Source organism: Sebastes fasciatus, chromosome 13 (genome assembly GCF_043250625.1).
Source record: "Sebastes fasciatus isolate fSebFas1 chromosome 13, fSebFas1.pri, whole genome shotgun sequence".
Classification (NCBI taxonomy): Eukaryota; Metazoa; Chordata; class Actinopteri; order Perciformes; family Sebastidae; genus Sebastes; species Sebastes fasciatus.
Genome location: NC_133807.1, coordinates 7,439,872 through 7,463,113, shown reverse-complemented (window position 1 = coordinate 7,463,113; position 23,242 = coordinate 7,439,872). Strand labels below are relative to the sequence as shown.

Below are 23,242 nucleotides of genomic sequence, written 5' to 3'. Positions count from 1 at the left end.
TTTCACAACGTTAAGAAGCTAATACAGCAGCAGTCATACTGTATATGTATATATAGCTTTAGTATTAACATAACGTTTATGATCATATAATCATTAATATAACACCACAGTTATCTTACAGTTACCTGTCTGAGCTAAAAGAAGTGACTGTGGTAGTCTTAGTTTAACAACGCTGAGGAGCTCATACAGTAGGAGTAACGTTACCTCTATGTAACTGTAACTGTAACTGTAACGTAGCCTCAGCATAATGATCAGAGCTCTGAACAGATGATAAAGTGATTGGTAACTAATTCACCAAGTCTAGCTAACATAATTAAAGCCAGGCTAGCTTAGACAGAGTAACATTACAAACCTATTCATGGATTTCACAGCGAATCTTAATCAGCCAACATTAAAAAACGCCAGAAAGCTAAAACACGTTTAATCCGTATTGTCTAAGAGAACCCAATATCAATGTTACGTAATGTTAATAATGACATTTACCTGTCTTTAACTGAATATAATGTTAATAATGACATTTACCTGTCTGTAGCTGAATAGGCAGTGAATAGTTCAAAAGTCCCTCCTCCGCATCGCGTCCGCTGGGACGGCTGTGATTGGCTATTCAAAAATGGATGACGTAGCGGAGATCAGCCACACGATTCGTTGCCTGAAAATGGAATCCAGAGCTCCGATTGGCTGTATCCGCGGTGAAAATGGATGACGTCGGCATTGAAAATGGAAAGCCGCCACATGATTTGTCGAGAGAAAATGGAAATCCTGGAAGCTGATTGGTCGGCAGACCCACTCTATCCCTCTCCCGCTGCCGCTAACCAGCCGCCCACAGTTTCCATTTTTGAATGACAAATACAGACTACCACCTCCTGCTGGTGTGGAGAGTTATTTCCTCTCACGCAGTACATACGTGCTAACTGGCCATAGACTGTATTCTTCGCGGTGTGTTCGAGTGCAGCTTGTCGGCCAAAACAAAGGCGACGTGAGGCGACGCAACAGGCAGCCTTCGTCGCCGCTAGTTCTCTGATGTCGGGTTGTTATGTCTGGGGCTTAAGGGGGGCCTGGACCCAAAGTTGGGAACCACTGAACTAGAGTGTGTCTAGCTTGATGATTTAATGTTAAACCTGAAACCCTGCAAAAACACTTTCTTTGGTGGTTGTGCTGGCTTGTCATGAGACATCTTACAGTAAGTAACACCTTACTGTGGCACTTGTGGAAGTGATAATCATATTGAATTGCCACAAGGCACACTTCCAATGTGGCAGTATGTATCCCAAGTGAACACTGTGGAGTTCATAATATGTGTAAAGTACAAACAAAATTGAGCGACTATTGTGTTTACACTTAAAACAATCTAAAATAATCTCTCCCCTTGAGAAGTAATTAGATACCTACTCATCTGGCAAACACTTCAAGGAAGCATTAAAGAAATAGCGGTGTGATTTTGTGTTTGTATTTCCCCTGAGGAAGCACTTTTTTTTATTTTTGCATATATTTGGGCTGAGGCTTGTTGGGTGATAGTCTGAAAGGGGAATTTCCCATGTCGGGAGGAAATCAATTATTCATTCAGTGGCATGGAGAGTTGAGCGCCACCCTGACAGCTCTGAGATTAAGGACAAGTATGGATGGATGTGTGTCTCATGTATATTCTGTTTCACCATGCAAGCCAAAGTCCTTTTGTGTGGCCCTCCATTGGCAGCATTTAAAGCACATTCTAAACAGACAATTACTCTGCTGTATCACGCCAGTGATTATTGTTTAAATAGTTCATTAGCAGTATTGTGGAGCCAAAGCTTTAGTGTAATGAGATTTAGGTGGTGCATATTACTCATAGAATCTTTTACTAGATGAGAATTGGATCAAAATTGGGTAGAAATATCACATTGTCAGTGCAATGTTTTTAAACAAAAGACATTCTGGTGTTTTGTGAGAGACTGAATCCAAGCCAGCACTTTAAAAATCTCGTTCCCCTCCACTCGGAACTATCAAATGCTAAAAACCCTGCAAAATAAAAACACGCCTTTTGCAGTGAGCACCATATGATCCAATAAAAGGATTTACGCATATTTATATAATCAAATTCTCAAAAATCACTGTTTTCCTGTTTGTGCAGATATTCTCGTTACCATTAAAAATGCATTTCCCTGATGATAAAACTGGTGACACAGGCAATCTGTTGATAACTGTTTATCAACAGATTGCCTGTGTCACCAGTTTTATCATTTCTTTTTCAGCAAAAACGGCTCTTATTCAGCATCACTGGGACAGTTAAATGTCGCTCACGCCCACCTAGAGTTCCTGTTTGTTTTGCTATTCTCTTGTCATGAATTTTTCATCAGTCACTTGATGAGACATTCAATCTGTTTGCCTTATAAAGCACAGTAAGCAGTCTTTGGGTAGGGGATGTTTTCTACTGTCCCACTGCTACAGTGGCTTTTGAATTACAGGAGCCAGGGTCTCTTTGTAACTTACGGTCTGTTTACCCCTGCTTTGTCACAATCGGCCCGTCAGTAGTTTAAATAAATTAGACAAAACTTGCTGTAGACACTTTCACATTAAAATAGTAATCTACTGATTTAGCTCTGCACTCCTATAACATTGTTGGACAGTTTTTATTCCACACGTTCTTCTTCCTTGTCCAAACCTGGTGCCTACTTTACCCACAATGCAAATTGACCACTGACAGATGTTTTAGTAGATTTAGGTGTTCTATGCTAGTAGCAGCTAATGTAGCCTAGAGCTGCTAGCCTCTAGCAGAGATGAGGAGCTGGTTACAGATAAGGCTGGGGCGATTCGTCGACGTAATCGATTACGTAAATACATCGATTTACGTAACTTGCGTCGACGCATCGGATGACGTAATGAAAATGCGCTGCGCCAGGTCCGAGCATGGATTCTGATTCCCCCAGAGCGCAAGAAGCGTCAAAAAACCTCTCCCACGTTCATCAAAGGTGTGGGAATACTTCAAACAGAGACCCAACAATGTGGTGCTCTCTAAGTTGTGCAGGATGGAGATGGCGTACTACAGCAGTACAAGTGCAATGCACCATCACCTGACAAGAAGGCATCCCAGAGCGCTGCGTGAAGAAGACAGCAGCAACACACCGCCGTAAGTCCTGTTTACTTTTTCATCACCCAGGCATGATATATTAAGATTGTAAAAGCGCGGATGTGTTTCTGTTGGCAGTAGTCATTTAAAGTTTGTTTTTAAAATGTTTCTTTATCACCACCATGTTAAAAGTATTTTATGGACCACTGTTATAGTAACGTAACGTAACGTAACGTTACACTACGCGTCATCTAATGTTGTTATTCAGCCTTTTATTTTTTCTGTTTACTTTAACGGCGATGTACGGGTGAGAAAATGGCGTAAAGTAACGTTACATATTGTTCTACAGTCTGTGACTGTTAGTCTATAAATAGTTTCAATTATTTCTCTTTCTCCACACTGATGCAAAAGTACATTTGCTAGTGTTTATCTTAACTGCATATTATTACAGTGATCAAATAAATCCATGTCTAAACCATTTTAAGTTAAGTACTTAAGTAAAAATACTGATGAGAATTATGTCATAACACAACAGTGCTGTGGAAATTAGACCTGTTTTAAAATGTGCCACTATTATCATTATTCTAATGGGCTCTTCTGTGTCTGTTTTTCAGGATGAGACAAAGCAGAGTGGAGGACTTTTTCTACAAAAAGAACATTGCACTTTATTCCTTTTACATGAATTTACAATACAAGCTCTTGTTTTAATTTTATTTTGGAGAAATTTTATGTTGGACTGAAAACAGATTACCAGCAAAGACTGGGATATTTTTTGTTGTCAAATTTTTTGTTGTCAAATAATAACATTTAATAATAATATTCTTGTTTTATGTATATGTTTATAAGAGAAGATATTTGAATAAAGTATTGAAATAATAATGAGTCAAGTTTTTGATATTTATTTATTTATAAAAAAATATTTCTAATAATTGATGAATTAGTCGTTAGATTAATCGACTAATCGAAAAAATAATCGTTAGATTAATCGTTAAAAAAATAATCGTTAGGTGCAGCCCTAGTTACAGAGGTTTGGTAACTCCACACCTTCAGATTTGTTTTCATTTTAGAACTTGTAGTCTTCAGCCCCAACTGACACTGACTCAATTAGGTTGTCTTTTGCTTTTCAGTGAAATATCTGTAAATATGGGATTATGGGATATTACAGTGGAATTTGGTACACACATTCATGGTCCCCAGAGCATGAATTGGATGCTTGGATGCAAAGCATGTACTTTGTGTTTAGTGCTTATTACGAAATGTTTGCATACTTGCACGCTAAACTAAGATGGAGAACATACAGTAGTAAACATTATACCTGCCAAACATCAGCATGTTAACATTTTCATTGTGAGCATGTTAGCATTTCGCTAAAAGAACCACTGTGAAGTACAACCTCGAAGAGCCCGCTAGCAAGGCTGTAGACTGTTAGTCTAGGTTTGTATTTCTGTGTTACTTAGTACTGGATGAGGATACTGAGCTTGTTAAGTATTTTTTTCTGAGCTTGTTAAGTAATTTTTTTCTGTTCAGTGTCAACAGGGATATAGTTGCTGATGTGTGTAAGTGGAAACACAATATATTAAAAAAGTTGGATGTTTACCTGTGTTTTAAGCAGCAATTACCCAGAACTGTCGAATCTAGCTCCAAATCATGAAATTGGACGCTGGCACTGCGTGATGATTTGACATGCAGCAAATTCACGGTCTCCTGAATGACGCAAAGGCTTGTTATCCACATTGTCTCTTCACTAAAATAGCTCACTTCTGTCTGCATTGCCTCCACGTCATTTCAAGGACAGTAACACAATTCTCTGTGGTAAAACAGTCAAATGTGGTGTAATGATGCCATGTGCTATTCAGATAAAGAGTGAAATAAGAGAAGCCAGATGGGGACCTTTCCTCCAAGCTAATTTGAATCGGAGTGCATGAAGGCACAAACCAATTAGGGCTGAGGAAAGCTGGGGATAGGTCAACACGCTGGCTATTACCTGGCTTTGCCAAAAATATACCTGACAAGATGTGGGGCAAGATTTAGGTCAAGAGAAAAAAAGACCTGATTTGGACATTTGTGGTCTGTGGGTCAACAAGGCCAGGTGGATGTGGATGAGGGAGTGGATGTTGATTTCTACCGAGGCCTCCAGTGGCCACTCAAGAAGAGACCTATACTGTGTATGTGTGTCTATCTGTACATACTCTGTGTGTGTGGATATGTAGGTGTGTTTGTGTGTGACTTTGTCACTGAAGTGAAATCCAACCCCAGATGTGTCACACTATCTGTCTGTAATGGCTGTGCGATGGGTATGGGCTGAAGTTCGTCTGATGCCTGGGGAAAACCTATTGATGTAAAGGCGTCCCGCTACCTCAGAGGTAGAGGATGGAAACCAATTTGCGGGACATGTGACCCAACTGCGGTGGGACCGAATGACCTCTCTAGCAATAAAGGGAGGACCTTCAGACCCTGCTACCCCATCCAATGTGAGCGGTGTCAGCTTTGATTAATTTGTAGAGAGACTGCATGGATTGAGATGTACTGTATGACCTCAACGCCAACCTTTTGTTGACAGAAACAGCCGTGTGTTTTCAATATAGGCTGCGTAGTGTGTAACATGTGTGCACTTACAGTGTGCATGTAATGCTGTCTCTGTACTACTTTGCAGAGGTGATTTATGTTTGGTTAACATGCTGGTGTCTACAGTGTACTTCTCTAGAAATTCTTGTGAACTCCACCACCTCGAAATTGATTCTCACTGAAGAAAGAATGTTGTTTTGTAAGGCGAAGGCAAGTTCACTTTGCTTCATCCTTCATCCAGTCTTTATGGACACAGGATGAAAATTTCAAATCCCACACGCAAATGTGTTTCTGTTACAATTACTACATTTATAATATTCAACTGTTATATGAATACATGATATGACGATATTCCAAATTTGATACAGGTCATGTAAACCGTATATTCTTTTTAGATATTCTAAATTAGGCCTTATTCCAATGGAGCATTTTCCAATTAAGACATGTGGAATATGCCGATATTTCGGTTTTAGGAGCATTGTTTGGACATGTATACAGCTCATTCGGAATATGCGTCTCAATAGGGCAGTTTGCGACACACAGCCTCTTGCCTGTTTGCGGCCAGCTCTGTGCGTTGTAAACAAACCAATTAGCCGACAGTTTGCAGAGATGCATGCCCAAAAGAAAAGCCCACATTTCTTGTCGGAAGGAGAAACACACCTACTTTAAAAGCAGATTTTTGGATATGTGCAAATATCGCAACGCAGACCTTTTTAAGAAGGTGGTTGAAGGAATCAAAGAGGGAGGCTGTGTTCACATGGTCGAACAAGTCCGCCACCGGTTACGTTATTCAGAGTATACACAGCTGCATGTAAACGGGAATATTAGTGGAATATTCATTTTTCATTTGCCATGAAAACAGCTTAGTAGGAATATTGTCTTTTTTGGAGTAAGGGTAAAAAACTTAATAATTTGTGCATGTAAATATAGTCAGTGACATTGCAGATTATTTATACTGGCTATGCTATGGGATTTGTTTGTATGGGACTTCGTAGGATATCACCACAATAATATAGCCTATTGTGTAAGAAATGTATGGGGAAGGCCATGTAGGAATGAACCATCCAACATATTTTGCTATCTAGTGTTGTTTTTTTCCCAAATGTCAAATCTGGACTCGTGTGTAGGCCTGAACCGGGTCATACTGAAGTTTGTGAAAAGCTGTGATGAGAAGAATTGAGAAGAATTTCATTCACACATTTGAGACAGGTTTTATAAGAAGGAGAAGAAAAAGCAATGGTTAAAGGCCATTTAAATGATCCACTCTTACAGTAAATTAATTGGCTCAAAGCTGAGAGTTACTATTCAGTGTAGCAGTTTTATAGTAATCAGGTATTGTTGCATATTCTGATGCTACCAGGAAAGGTGCAAATTGGTTGATTTTACTGTCTGCTGGCCTCTGGCAAGATTTCTTTTTACCTCTCTGGTGCCTCTTGACGGTTGATTTGAAGATGCTACTGTACTGTTTGCACACATGCGTGGTATGTTCTGCTGTACGTATTGTGTTGATTGGACAGTAGACCTGATTTTTGATGGTTAGCTTTTTGTTGGACTAATGAAAGTGGGCATGGCTTATTTGCACATGGTGGCTGACAGTGATCTGAATTTACGTAGACAATATTTATTTCATAGTTTTTCTTAAGCCTGTAATAACTGTTTTTTTGCAAACAAGCCGTGAAAACAACACTGACCCTTTTAGGTGGTTACGACGAACAGTTTACACACCCAGCAGAAATGGAGCAACATTATCATTAATTTGGAGTCGTTTTTCTTGACACCTGATAAATATAAGACCAATAGACCCTTTTACAGCCGCCGTCATGATTACGTCACGGTGTTAGCTGGAGGCAAAACAAAGGAAAGACCGGAGGCAAACACGGATCACTTCAGAGTAGTAGGCTAAAGTCACGCATCGAAAATGTCATCTTGCTTTGCTGTTGGGTGCCAGAATAAATATTGCATACATTTGAGATGACAAACTGTGATTCGAGGCTCTAGCGAGTTACAATATCGGCAAAGCATTTCAGAGATGGAGAAAAAACATTGCAAATAGTTTAGCTTAGCCTTCTGCTAACCGTAATTAGCACCGCAGCTCATGCAGAAGGCTAAACTATTAGAGAGATGGGGAGAAAGTGTTGCTATTAATAGTTTAGCCTTTTGCTAACCGTAGCCACAGCTGTGAGTCTTTGGCTGCGGTTAGCAGTAGGTAAACTATTTGCAACATTTTTTTTTCTCCATCTCTGAAACGCTTCGTCGATATTGTAAGACTCTCTTTATGATAAGACTGTCTATGCTCTAACACTTGCGGTCCCTGAGAGTGAGTGACTGTACATATTCAGAAAAACACGTATTTTCTTCAGCCATTGTTAAAAAAACAGCCAACAAACTTGCTGGCAAAAGTTAGCTAACGTGTTCAGAGAATTATTCTGCCTCCGCCTCCGCTCCGCCCACAGAAATACGTCATCATGTTTACGAACAGGAAAGTAACTTGCATTCACTCTGGTTTTAGCTCTGTTTTTGGTCTCCACCAACTCCTGACAAACGTATCTGGCTCTTTAGCTATGTTCACCAGCTCTTCTCTAATTTTGTCTACGTGCTGTTTGGTGCCGAGCAGGTGTACAGTGGGTTTTTAGAGATTTTATTTTTACGAGTGACCCCTTTCACATGCAAGCAGTCACGTGACCCATTAGTAATATACAAATATTGATTATAGCAGCCAAATCTAATGGTCCAATTGGCAAACTCACAATTGCACACTCAGGAGAACAGGTAAAGGATTCAGGAGGTCAAGTTTCGACCTCTAATTGTATCGAATTGAGACCATATTTCCTTACATCTGTGTCATAAAGTGTGCACATTTCCCAAATAAATATGTAAACACCTGCATATGATTCAAGTATCACAATTTATTACAAAAACTAGAACTTTTTTTTCATCTGTCCGTGTTGCCATGCTTTAAGCATATAACAATACAGTATAAAATCTCAACCCAAAAGTCGGATAGTAAAAGCAAAGATCATAGATGCTGACGCAGCATTTACAGAAGTTAAGACATGCTGTTACTGTACAGAGAACATTCCCACTGAAGTACAAACATCTGCAAAATGCGTCATTATCATCAATGAGTTGCATTTTACACTAAACGATCTGATCCAAACTCATTCAGAAGTGTTACAAGAAACACTGCTTTTCAAAATCAATTTACAGGAAAAATAAACACAAACACTGCAAATCATAATGAATGTGCTGAGATTTTTTTTTTCAACAGCCCAAGGCACTCAGGCTCGAATGTTGGCAATAAATACGTCATTCTTTTACACAAAATCACGTCAAGCAGGTGGTGGCAGAGAAAGAATAGTGAGAGAGAAACAACGTCGTCTATTTCATGACCTCTTGAAGAGCGCGTTCCTTTTAAAGAAGTCCACCTTGTCCTTTTTCACAGTGAAAATCCCTGGCAGTCGAGACAGAAAAGACGTTTTTGAAGAGTCGTTTTGTTGAATTGCGTGACATCTGTTGGCTAAAAACTACACAACCTCCTACTGTACTTCTGACGCTGGCCTGACATTTTGGGTCTCCGAGAGCATCCTCTGCTCTCCGGAGCGACATCGGCTACTTCTTCCAAACCACCACAAGTAGGCCTGATGGTGCATTCAAGCACCCCCAGGATGCCAAAAGTGTCCATTTGCAGTGACCTGTCCCACATGGTAAAAATCTATCAAGTGTCCACAAATGATGTTTTCAAATATCTATAACAAATCCAGATGCTATTCACTGAAATGCTCCTGATCTTTCAAATCAGTTTACCGATGCTGTGACAACAGAGTGGCTCTAACAAATGCATTGATCTCCTCTTTCCCTGCAGTTCAATTGAGCTGGCGGCAAGCTTCGAATGTCCACTTCGAGGCACCTCCGTAAATGTCAAGGCTCGTCTCCATCCACGCGAAAACGTTGCCAACTTGCGCTTTGCTGCTGCATGTCGCCAGATTGTATATCTCTCCGACGGATAGTTTCCGATCCCAGATGTGGAAGTTTGCCAGGTCTCCTACGAAAGCTTGCGTGGCGTCGAATCCTCCTCCGAGCGTGTCCTGTGTGGAAAAGACAAATGGATTTAATTATGGCAAGGAAAGAACAAAATTGCCTCTTGGATTATCTGGATTATTTAACTGATTAAACTGAATGAGGCATCTTCAATCCACTGAGATTCTTGATGAATTCAAGATCTAATCACCTTATTAAACATGTGATTTACAGCCAGGATGGAGTTGAAAATTGAAATCTGTTTCTTTATGTCACAATGAAATGGCTAATCATCCACATCACACCTCATCAAAGTATTTGAATCACGCCTATATGCATTATGTCCTGCCCTGACATCCTCTCATAGTGTATAAAGCTCTCCAAATGTAGTTTATGTGGAGCTTGAAACAATCTGTGTTGCCTTCATGGACTTGGAAAGCGTTCGAAACAGCAGTGTGTTGTGTTTACCTGCTCTTGGCCGAGGATCAGCAGGCCCTGTGGTTTGATGGGATGGTATGGAGCCAGATTCTCTCCGCTCCCCCTCTTGACGCCATCCTGGAAAGCTTCCCAAACACCATCTCGAGTGGTCCAGGTCACGCAGATGTGATGCCACTTCCCATCATTGATAAGGAAAGGCAGCTTAGCAACCTGGAAGAAGATAGAATTTGCTAGTTAGCCAAAATACTCACTCACAGTATAATACAAATCAATACATGGCAACACCTCCACAGTGTGTGTGTGTGTGTGTGTGTGTGTGTGTGTGTGGTTGACATGCCTTGTCGTTTATTAGTATCTCCATCGGGTTGTTGCCCCACTCTATGAGGACCAGCTCGTTGGCTTGACCCGGGACTGCGTAGGAGAAAGGTGTGCCCACTCCCGGAGACGCGTTGGACTTCAGCCACATGCACACGGTGAGGGCGTACATCTCCGGCAAGCTCTTTTTCACTTTGGCGTACATGTAGTTGGTTCTCAGCGGGAAGGTGAGCTGGAATTTATCCAGAGGCCTGTTTTCTCTTTGACCTGCGGGAGAAGAAATAGACACTTGGTTGTACACCAGGACACAGATCTGGACACAGATGAACAACACTTGTACTTGTGTTGTAAATGAGATTGACACCTTTCACCTTTTATTTTTTGAAACATAAAGCAGGTTTAGTTTGATCTATCTGTTAATAATTTGGATTTTCATGGATAATTACATAAGACGTTGTGGCACATTTCTGAATGTTAGTTGTACATGTTTTATAATGTGTATTATGTTTATTTCCTTAATTTCCTTAATTTATGTACAATATAATTGTTGTTATGAGGTGTAAGAGCTCTGTCCCCCCTCATGTCCTTGTGTGTCTCATACAAAGTGCCTTGAGAAATACTGATGCCAAAGTGCCGTAATAGATACTGGAAAGTATCAATGTGGGTTTGGACATATATCATTCCGTGAACGCACACATCCTGGGGGGATTTATGGTGTAGAGGAATTACATGTTACACAACCAAATCCACAATCTCCAGATTTGCTTTAATCTCTTATGATAAATCTACCACAGGGACAGGACTATACTGACGTGGTTACCCGTCATCTCTGCTGCCACACCTCTCTATTTTACTGCCACACAAGTTTTTTTTTTTTTTTGCAGTGTGGTATCAGAGGTGGTTTCACTTCTGAAACAGAGCAAATGGAGGGATGGGCTGTCATCACTGCTTGTTGTGAAATGGTTTAATCTGCGTGAATTAGAGCAGGAGACTGCAGAACCCACCGGGCTGCTGCAGCTTTGCGCGGATGAGTAAAACATTAAATCGACTGCTGAGGTCATAAAAGCTTATGATGCCAAAACTGGATGTGCAAAGATGATTTTTTTTTCGTTTGGTGATCTAATATCTCCTCTTGGTTGCTGAAGCATTCCTAGATCACCTATCTCATCCATCTCTACACTTAAACCCACCAAACACTCCCCAGATCTCCTTTACTTCCTGTGCGTAAAAAGCCAATATACACTCTCTCTTCCCACAACTCTACCTTTCTCCAGGTCTGTGATCCTCTGGTGTAGAGATGTGAGGGTGGACTCCACTCTGCCTCGCTGCTCTGTCTCATTCCGGAGTCCGGGTTTCCCCTCCTCGATGCTGTTCACCCGGGACAACACCTGCTTCTCCAGGTCGTCGATCTTACTCTGGAGCAGGTCTTTGAGGCTGTTCGCTTGCACTGAGTTGTTACTTCTGCTGAATTGCTGTTAGAGGGGGAAAGGAAAAGAAGCATTTAGCTCAGAATGATCTTTACAAATATACTTTTTTTTTTCTATTGCAGTATATGTGGAACAAGCAGCTTTATTTCTATCTGGCAAGGTTGTTTTTCTTGTGTGCTCACAAGATGTTCAAATTGACCCAAATCAGCTATTTTTATATTATTATTATGTAGTTATTATATTGGTCAAGAAAAGTGGGTTGGGCATAATTTGGAGTTTTGCGCATGAGAGTCACCCAAAGTATTGAAAACCGTCCTCTCTATAGCCATACCTCCAGGTTTTCTAATCTCTGCTTCAGTGACTGTAAAGTCTGTGATAGTTGCGTCAAAGTGTCCTGGGGTCCTCTGGATACATCCCCCATGGTGTTCTTGGTCCCAACCTCTTTTCTCCGACCCCCGGGCCGCGCGTCCCCGGGCTCTGCGCCGCTCTGGCTCTCGCACCGAGCCAACTTCGAGGTCAGCTCCCTGATGGTCTCCTTCTGGTTCATGATCGTCTCTTTCTGCTGCAAAACCGTCTCCCGCAGCTGCAAGACGGTGGTCTTCAAGTCCTCCCCCGGCACGCTGTTCTGCAAAGTGGCTGCGCAAATGTCCATATCCTTTGGCACGGACGTGCAAATGAATTGCGTCTGTGCGCCAAAGTCTTGAGAGGAACTCTCCAAAAACAGGCAGGAAAATAGAAAAAGTCTCCAACTGATACCGTTCTTCGTGGCCTGCATGTCTGCGTCTATCTGTGCTATGGGTTGTGTGGTTTAGTTTTTGGTTTGATGGAGCCGCAGTGACTTGACGCGCTCCTTGTCTCCTTGTTGTTGTAGTCTGGTCTGTGGAAGCGCAGCGCTTTTTATACAGCGAGTCGGTTCTGCGCAGAGCTGCTTCACTGCATCACGACCGGAGGAGGAGGTGGAGGGAATCTGTTCCTGTTTAATCGGCTCCAGGAGCAGCGTCACATTCAAGAGATGAAACCCATTTTTTGCTCTCAGGGCTTCCCACATGTTAAATCTTTCATCGCTTTCGACTATTTGTCATTTCTCGCTGTGTATTATTCATCTGGAAAAAACGCGCATTTGTGTAGGCTGCTTGGCGTGGCGTGACGGGGAGCCAAGAGAGCTGTGTTTGTTTTTTGTTTTATTTTTGCGCACACAGAAAACTCTCTCACACACATGCAAACACACTGGAAGGTGGATGGAGATCAGAAGTTTGTGCAATTTGTTGTCGGTGGAGTCCCCGCAGATTCAGCACCACGGAGAGCTCCAACCACATCACATTATCACAGAGAGCAGAGGAGCGTCTGGAGATGGAGATGCTCAGTTTGCAGTTGTTGGAGCCTTTTTTCTCTCTCCGTTCAGCTTCAGCTCAGATTGATGTGAACATTCATTTTTTTTTTTTATATATATATTTCTCTTTCTTTCCTTTTACACCACTTGTTGTGATCAGACATGTTTGTTTGATGATGCCTTTTAACTTTTTTTTTTCAGGTCAAACTCAGGCTAGATAATCTAAAAAAAAAAAAAAAAACACATATACACACACTACTCTGGGTGATAAGGAAAAATAAAAATATCATGATGTGGGCTGTCAATCAATTAAAATATTTAACCACGATTAATCGCATGATTGTCCGTAATTGATCATTGATCATCATTATGCTTGCTTTATGCAAATGTATGTATATATCTATTATTGGAAATCAATGAACAATGCAAAACAATGACAAATATTGTCCAGAAACCCTCACAGGTACTACATTAAGCATAAAAAATATGCTCAAATCATAACATGGCAAACTGCAGCCCAACAGGCAACAACAGCTGTCAGTGTGTCAGTGTGCTGACTTGACTGGGACTTGCCCCAAACTGCATGTGATTATCATAAAGTGTCTGTAAAGGGGAGACTCGTGGGTACCCGTAGAACCCATTTTCATTCGAATATCTTGAGGTCAGAGGTCAAGGGACCCCTTTGAAAATGGCCAAGCCAGTTTTTCCTTTGCCAAAAATTCAGCCTATGTTTGGAGTGTTATTTAACCTCCTTTGCGAAATACTAGTATGACATGGTTGGAACGGATTCCTTAGGTTTTCTAGTTTCATGTGATACCAAGATCTTCAGTCTAGCTTTAAAACTGAGCCTGCTACTAACTAAAAATTGTAAGTTGCGTTAATGCCTTAAAGACATTAGTGGTGTTTAATTTGCATTAACGCGTTATTATCGCGTCAACTTTGACAGCCCTAAATTTTTGACCAAATACCTCAATATCGATATTGCAGATATAATGACTAAGTGGGTAAAGGCAAATAATAGAACAGCTAGAACAGTCTGGAAAGTTCAGAAAATCACTTTACTGTATAAGGTAGCCTTTAAAACCAGGAAAAGACAACACTTGTGCCATATTATGATATTACGATATCCAAAATCTAAGACGATATCTAGTCTCATATCACTAAAGACATGATATTGATATATTGCCCAGCCCTAACACACACACACACACACACACGCGCACCGACCTTATTCCCAAAGACCCTCTCCTGCAGTGGCGATCTGCTCTCCACATCACCGCTATAATCATCTCCCAGTTTCTCAAATGATAATCTGTCCCCGAGCAATTTACCCCATCTATTATTCAGGAAGGACAATTTTATTATTTTTCCGTTGCCCACTCAGTTCTTATCTTATTCGGTCAATGTTGAAAATAAAATGAAAACAGTTTGAATAAGTAATGAAAACATATCGGCTCTCAGATTAAAATTGATTTCTTTGGAAAGATGAACACGGGAAGAGGAACACCGCATGAGGAACACCGCATGAGGGACAAAAGTCTGAATGTGACAAAGGGACATTAGACGGAGGAGGTTAGATAGGTCACAGCATAATTATTAGGTCTGTTAAGCCAAATGCTTTATAGCTGCAGGTGTCGTTTAACAGGCTGGATATTAACACTGAATCACCGATTAAATTGTTGTCAGGAGGAAGGACTTAATTTCACATCATAATCTAAGATCTGGTGCATTATACCGTGTTACCTACTTGAGAGTAAATGGTGCATTTGAGAGATTTAAACAGAGTCATGCTCTCCAACATATTTCCATGACATCAATCATCTTAAAGTTGTTGTCTCCATTATGTTTTGTCATTATATAACAGCTTTTTGATTTTAAGAAGTCATTGCGTGATGATGTTGAAGTACATTAGGCAAAGTAAACGGTGATATAACTTAGTTTTACCAGCTTTCATGGATCTCTTGAACGTCTCCTGTGGATTGTGGTCCCTTTTAATGACGCAGCAGCATCTAAGAGGAATGAAAAGGGGGGAGAGGGTTAGTGACTTTACTCCATACTCCATAATCCAGAGTTGATGGACAGTTTTTGATATTATAAAAAGCAAAAATGAGGCTTACATGAGCGAGAGAAAGTAATTTCTTTTGAGCCTTTTTAGCGCGGCATGGAATTTATAAGAAAAAGTGAATTTAAGGTGACATAACTGTCCGAGTTTGCTACTGTTTACCTCAATGTTTTTAGGAAATAGATGGAAAGAGTAATACCAGAAAACACAGGTCAAAGAAGTCATATAGCAGAACCAACCAAACCCTTCTTTTGTGAAAATCTCAACAGAAGCCTTCACAGAAAAAACAAATAGTAGCACAGAGTCAGAGGAAATGCTTTTAGCTGCATTGCCTTTGGGTAAAATATAAACTGACAAAAAAATATGAAACTTTATTAGATGTTATGCAACATGAAGCCTTGCACTCTGGCCCTGTCAGAGTGGCCCAAACTTGGAGAGCAAGAAAATGTGAGTAAACAACCTTTTCCTCTCCACCGTATCAACCATCTGGTAAATTTGTGCTGGTTATATAATAATTACGCATAATGGACCACAGTGCTTTCCAGTTCTTCGCAAAGGACATTCATAATTATGTTCCAAAATGATGCAGTTATTAATGAGCAGAATAGACAACCCAACTGAATGAACAGTAGTTTCAATATTTGACATTTTAGTTTCGATTGACTTTATCGGTCTGTATATAATCAGACAGAAAAAACTAGACATCTTCTACCTGTGGGACTAAAATAGCATTGCAAAATGTCTAGCTCTCATTATGAATTCATTATTTAGTGCTTCCCATACAGACAAAACTCAGAGCCATATGCTTAAAGAAGAAGAACATTCACTCCTCCGCACTCCTCACAAACATACTGTACATCTCCTCCTTCTATCTCTCCTCTCCCCTCCCCTCCTCTCCTCTCCTCTCCTCTCCTCTCTCCTCTCCTCTCCTCTCCTCTCCTCTCCTCTCCTCTCCTCTCCTCTCCTCTCCTCTCCTCTCCTCTCCTCTCCTCTCCTCTCCTCTGCTCAAGTACACACTCGAACCACACTTGTTTTGTAGCCTTTCCAGTCTCTCAAATTAACATGTTCCTCTGGATGCCACAAGTTCACCCTGCAAGCATATTGAGTTACGCTGTGATTTCAAAAAAACATTGTAACAGCTGTTGAATTTATAATCTTGTTAGCCATGGTGTGCATGAAATAATAATAGGGTTTGGATGAAATGATTATTTGTTGTTCCAAGTCATTGTGCTAGACGTGACAGCACAACAATCTGCGACACCGGAGATACTAATCTCACACAAACAGCTGCCAGTAGCTCTTATCACAATGCTGCACACTATACAGCCTCTGTTCTGTTTAGAGCTGTGCTGCCCGGCCGCCATCCACCTGTTGTGGCGAACAGTATCTCCTTAATAATGCATTCAAGCACAGTGGAAATGCTTTCTCCAGCACTAGAGATCAATAGTTGTAATTTCACATGTTGGCATCTTGCCTTGACAGGCTTTTTCTCCCTGATTTCTTTCTCCTCCCCACCTTCTGCTGTAGCGCGGCGACAGCCATCAGGGGGGGAAAAACATCCTGGGCTTTTTAGTTTTTGTTTTAAATCATTTTACAATTTCAACACCAGAGTTGAATGTTTTGAAAAACTTGTCTGTTGACATCAGAGCTGGAAATTAGGGCTGTCAATTGATTGAGATATTTAACTGCGATTAATCGCATGATGGTCCATAGTTAATCACGATTAATCACAAACTAATCACGCATTTTTTATCAGTTCTAAATGTACCTTGAAGAGAGATTTGTCAAGTATATTTAATACTCTTATCAACATGGGAGTGGGCAAATATGCTGCTTTATGCAAATGTATGTATATATTTGTTATTGGAAATCAATTAACGACACAAAACAATTACAAATATTGTCCAGAAACCCTCACAGGTACTGCATTTAACATAAAAAATATGCTCACATGGCAAACTGCAGCCCAACAGGCAACAACAGCTGTCGGTTTGTCAGTGTGCTGACTTGAGTATGACTTGCCCCAAAACTGCATGTGATTATCATAAAATGGGCATGTCTGTAAAGGGGAGACTCGTGGGTACCCATAGAACCAATTTCATTCACATATCTTGAGTTCAGAGGTTAAGGGACCCCTTTGAAAATGGCCATACCCATGCCAGTTTTTCCTCCCCAAAATTTAGCAAAAGTTTGGAGTGTTATTTAGCCTCCTTCACGATAAGCTGGTATGACATGGTTGGTACCAATGGATTCCTTCGTTTTTTTAGTTTCATATGATGCCAGTATATTCACTCTAGCTTTAAAACTGACAGCCTACAACCTAAACATTGCAGTTGCGTTAATACATTAAAGAAATTATTGGCGTTAAAATGAATTTGCGTTATTATCACGTCGACTTTGACAGCCCTAGTGGGAATAGAACAACACAGCACTTAATATCAGAAACTGTCAAGTACTGAAAGCTGATTCTCACCTTGTGTCCATAAATCAGTCTCTCGCTCACTCATTCACTTCTTCCTATCAGCCCCGTCACACTAAATGGCGTATGAATGACATGGTAATTTGCAAATCATTTCGCTGTGGCGTGTCATTTTTACGCCATGTAGTCTGTACTGACTGCAGTGTAAATTCATCCACGTAAATATGCTACGCTCAGGGCTAGTGACGTAAAATAAAAAGTGAGAAAGACTGCTCGTGATAGGCAGGAGGGAAGGTGGATGGGTCCAACAAACACAGGACTTTTAACCAGGAGGCCGGTGTTCAAGACCGGTGTTCGTGTCCCAAAGTGTTGTTTGAGTTATTTTGAAGTTGCGTTAGTGACGATTGTGACTTGTTTTCCGGACTTCTTTTACATTGTTTCCATACGTATTTTACTTAGTTTACGTACTTATTTTAAGCCAAACCATGATGTTTTTCTTAAACCTAACTAAGTGATTTTGTTGCATGAACCTAACTGCAGCCGTTACTGTAGTTTTGTTGCATGGCATAAAAATTACACGAGAAAAGAGGCATACAAATGACAAGCGAAAAGCCTAAAATGCGTTCACATGCGTAACGTCTGTGAAATGTAGTACTATTTATACGCCTTCCCGTGAGACCGGGTTGATGTAATATACACCCAGTAGTTGATACTGTAGTGAGCAGTAAACTATTGATTATTCTATTTTGGGATTTTAGATTTTGTTCAGGCACAGTGATGTGTGATTGCTGTAAACTGATGCATTTGACAAGTTTGGTTTATTTGGGTACATTTAAAAAAAGCATTATTATATCCCTCAATGTGAGGTATTGAGCAAAGTATAATTTTGGTATCAGCACTGAAAACCGTTTTGGCATCGGTGTTGAGAAATTTCAAACAATACCCAGCCCTAGTTGACAGTGACATTTTTTCCCCAGAAAACCACAATGGTAAAAAAATAAATTGAAAGTATTGTATCATTTTAGGGGATCCGGCAGCCACAGCTATTTTATTGACGTTCAGATTTTTTATGACAGTAGCTTTCTCTGACTGTACTTCCTGTCTCCTCCCAGTATATTCTCTGTTCTTCAGATCAATTTCACATGTTGCCGCCGTTTCTTTTTTCTTGTAATTGAACAGAAATACAGTGGAAAAACAAGGTGTATAGTGTATGTTCAGGTTGAAAACACAGTCAGCTGGATAATTGTATGGTTCCCAATAACTAAAAAGCTGCGGTTTGTTGCAACAGTTGCTCCAATGCATACAAGAGACATTAAACCCAACTGATTCAATCACAGTAATTAGAGAATAAACTGCACACCTACAATGTAAATATGTGTACAGTATGCCGGAGGAAGCTAAAGGTCACCAACATGGTTGTTATCCATGTCAGTGTAACCACTGTGTGGAACTGTCTCTGATAAATACTGGAAGGTATTTCATCATTTCTATTAACAAAAGCCTAATTAAGCCGCCTCGCCATACCAGAGGAGGAAAACAGCTGCCATTTTGGGGTCACTGGAATGTTAGTATGCAGTGGCTGGTCAGAGTGAGGAAAATGTCATGCAGTTGCCAACACAGTGTAAAAAAACCATAGCCCAGAGAGGCTAATTAAGACATTTATTCTCATAACTTCCCATCACTTCCCTTTTTTCTGAGTTATTTCCCTCATGGTCTCCAGATGGAGTTTTTCCTACAGTATGGTTGCGGTCCTTATGTTTTATTAAAGGTTGTGATTTAATTATTTCTCCGTCTGCATGAGCTGAGCGCCCATCTGAAATTGATACAATGCATCATCTGACATTGGGATCATTTTCTGTGTTGATGCGACAGTGCTGTCCTCCTGCTGAAGATGATGAGGAAATATATATAACAATATGCACATAGAAGTCTTTCTTTCATGCCATTGCCCAGATAGAAAAATCTCTTAATTTACTGTTGTGCATCTGCTTTTACAACTCACTCATTCATCATCTAATTTTTCTGATCTAATCTGCTGTCAGAGGAAGCGCTCACATACTGTATCCATGGAAAGCTTTATGATCTGCTATTTGTGTGTGTGAATAAGCAAACTGGCTTCCTGCAGTGCACTCATACCGCCACTGATTGCTTTTGCTGTCTTGTGCATGTTTGGATTTTATAGATCATCATTTTTTTTTTAACTTTAATACTTTTCTTTGTCTGTTTACGCTGGCCGTGTGTTTGCTTCTCTGTGGATTGGCTTTCTTAAATATTAATATCATAAAAGATATCCAAGCTGTAATTATGGGCAGATATATGCTTGCCTTTCTTGGCCATTGTCTATTTCTTTTAAATTCATAGAAGGTAGGGAAACACATGGGGATGGATAAAATAGCATTAACACTAAATTAAATTAAAGGAGCACTCCACCAATTTTACGCATTAATCGCCAGGGAGAGTGCTACTTAGCCTGCGAGAACAGCTATATAATGGCTTCTATGGCTCTGGGGAGCTTTGTAAGGATCAAAAGATGAGGGCGTTTTACCCGGCATGAAGGGTCTAATGTTCAGACCAGTGGGCAAAATCTGGGTCTGAAAAGTGAAGCCAATGCTGAAGTGCCTTAAACCTGCATTCTTTCTAACAGCCAGCAGGGGGCGACTCCTCTGGTTGCTAAAAGAAGTCTGATTGTGTAGAAGTCTATGAGAAAATGATTCTACTTCTCGCTTGATTTATTACCTCAGTAAACATTGTAAAATTAGTTTATGGTCTCAATCACTAGTTTCAAGTCTTCTTCAACACAGAATGATGTTCATTTAGTAAATTATGGTCCCATTTAGAGTCAAATAGACCATAAAGCAGGGGATGCTTTAGGGCGTGGCTACCTTGTGATTGACAGGTTGCTACCACAACATTATCCAATCGTTGACCCTTTCACAGTGTGTTTTCAGTTCATGAAAGTTAGTTATAACCTCTTTGGTCAACTAAAAATGTCTTATTCAGCATTCGGTTGTACTTAGCTCCACCCTCTAGTGTCACTTCTGGTTGCAAAAAACCAAGATGGCTACCACCAAAAACCAAGAGGGTGAAGGCCAAAATACCGAACTTGGGGCTTCAAAACAGTAGTCCACAAACCAGTGGGTGACGTCACAGTGACTACGTCCACTTCTTATATACAGTCTATGGAAATGACACTAGTGAGTTGCATTATGGGAAATGGAGGATCCAGTGTTTTTGGAGCTTAGCCCAATGCTAGGGACTAAAAATCTGGATATCTCAACCTTTGCTGCTTTGATTTCGTCCATCCTTTGCTGTACATGTTTATAATAAACCTGTTGCACAGTCTCTACGTGGCACTGCTGCTCCTCTTTCCAGATGCATTTCAACATGTGCTGTGTTAGGCATATCTTGGCATAATGTTTGAGACTTTTGATATATTAGTTTCTTTTTGTAGCATTTGTGACCGATGTGTTTAGAATTTAGGTGCAGATGATTTGTCCTTTTCCATAAGTCCATGTCCTAAGTACGTTTTTATTGTTTTGACTACCCGCTATAGGTGTCTACATTACTATAAGCCCTTAGAAAATGAGGTACAGATTCCTGTCATCCATCTGTAACGACAGCACATTGATTTGTCTTTGTCTTCTCATAGCATTGGTATCGTATTTGACTATTGTTTTGGGATGAATACAAGCTGCACAGTAATCTTTCAGTACCTGAAGGGATGTTACATTATGAATTAGGCATCAGACATTCTCAGTATCACATCAGAAACGGCCTTGTGGATTTGATTTCAATCTCGGCTCAGATTCCTTCAGCACTGTGGAAGGCTGTCTGCAGATTCGACAAACACTGTGCTGCTCACATTTATTGCTTTGAATCAAACAGTTCTTGCGGCATCGCAGAGGAAAACTTGTTTTGAGTTACAGATTGTGCGACCGTTTTCACAGCAATTTCACAAATCGCCCGCTAAACCATACATGTGAGTTATTATTAAACACCCTAAATCCAAGTGAGCACGGCCTTTCAAAACCACCATATTGCAGGCACATGATTTATAGATTTTTCCTTTAGATCCTGATAATCCAAAATTGGTTTTCTGTTTTGCATACAAAGTGGCAGATGTAAGTGAAGGTTCGGCATAACGTACAAATTATATGTAAATGTAATAAAATACCATGGAAATTTAGAGCACCCACTGTAACTCACTCCTGCATCGTCTGCTTCTCTGCTCACTTTAGTCTTTACTTAAAAGTTACTGTGAGGAACTTGGTTATGAAACAGTCTCAATTTAATATGAATGCCTCTATTTGACCTACGTCATTAAACAAGACAATCAGAGAGAAGATTGGCCATTTCTATATAGTTACTCTTAATGCTTGTCATCGGTGCCACCAGGTTGGATTCCGTGCGAAATCGGACAATATCATGTAAGTTCACCAGAAACTTCTCCAGAGACTCCAGTGGAGCCTCCGGCAGCGACCATCCCGCCGCGCACAGACCCAGATCCGGCTTCGCCTCCGCCTTCGACCTGTAGTCGGAGCTCCGGTGGGAGGTGTAGAGCTCCGCGCCTGGCAGCAGCGGCTCCTCCTCCGACCAGACAGTGCTTTGTCCTCGCCAACACCGATACCACGCTGCTGGAGGCCCAGGCCGTATTGTAGGGAGGCATGGGAGAACCAGAACCAGGACTGCGTGGGGCAGACTCTCGGACCCTGATGCAGTAAAATGAGAGGTTTTTCTAAAGGGACTCTTGTGCTCGGAAACACTACCACGTTTGTCAACAGGGACCGCCAAAACCGACACAAAATGAAAGTCCCGCGTAGTAGCTTTAAGTTCTTGACAGCGGCATGATTTAGCAGCTGCATGTCTCAGCACGGTATATGACATATGGAAAAGTGTATTCTATATGTTTGTGTCATGTGTTCCTGACACTGAGAAGCCAGCCAGGCATGAGCAGTGTGTGTAGGTGGGAGCCTCATGCTTGGGCACCTCTCAGCTGTCAAAGAAACTGTGGAAGCATGACGTGCTGTCAAGAGATGCAGTCTAATGAAGGGATGTACTCTTGCAGCAACACAAAAGGAAAGCTGACTGACTTGCTCAAGGCACCGTCTCTCTGCAGGAGAGACTGAAGACATCATGCTGGATCACGCCTAGCAAGAGAAGTAAAGGTTGCTGAAGAAAAAGTTATGCCTCGCTAACTTATTAAGATTCAAAGCCACCCACACTGTGTGAGTAGAGGGAAGATTCCTGTCTGCTTTAATGATCAACAGAAATTACAAAACTTAGAAAGAAGACTTTTTTGATCCTACCTTCAAGATAGCTGGAGTGATTTTCAAGATTACGCCTCTTAAAATTCTGCTCATTAGTCCTTTTGCAGTTCTATGTGAATAGATTTGGCACAATGTAGAACCTGCCGAATGGTCTTTATTAAAGGTTCCCTGTGAAGTTTTACCTGTTAGTGGCACCATAGAGTGGTGCAGGGATGACGTATTTTTGTAGGCTAATCAGGAAGTTAGCATCGCACTGGTTCCCTTGACAAAAAAGCCAATGGGATATTTCCATTGGGTTTGTTGTAGAAAATAAGCTCTGTGGCGAACACACATTTATGATACTGACAAGTTTTGTTCCG

At 40.8% G+C, this 23,242-nt stretch overlaps 1 protein-coding gene and 1 long non-coding RNA gene across 5 annotated transcripts in view; one reads left to right on the top strand and one right to left on the bottom strand.

The window, feature by feature from the left end:
• LOC141780119 (uncharacterized) overlaps nucleotides 1–23,242 on the top strand; it is a 167,956-nt gene that overhangs the window by 39,831 nt on the left and 104,883 nt on the right. The window lies entirely within an intron of this gene.
• Nucleotides 8,499–12,674, bottom strand: nptx1l (neuronal pentraxin 1 like). Of its 2 annotated transcripts, none has more exons than XM_074655154.1 (5): nucleotides 12,137–12,674; nucleotides 11,643–11,850; nucleotides 10,401–10,645; nucleotides 10,094–10,273; nucleotides 8,499–9,693 (listed from the first exon to the last, which is right to left on the bottom strand). In XM_074655154.1, the coding sequence occupies exons 1-5, from the start codon at nucleotides 12,578–12,580 to the stop codon at nucleotides 9,472–9,474; spliced, it is 1,299 nt and encodes a 432-aa protein (XP_074511255.1). In that variant the 5' UTR covers nucleotides 12,581–12,674; the 3' UTR covers nucleotides 8,499–9,471. The 2 variants fall into 2 exon arrangements, with proteins under 2 accessions (XP_074511255.1, XP_074511256.1); XM_074655155.1 differs by having other exon boundaries at nucleotides 9,336–9,693; nucleotides 12,245–12,459.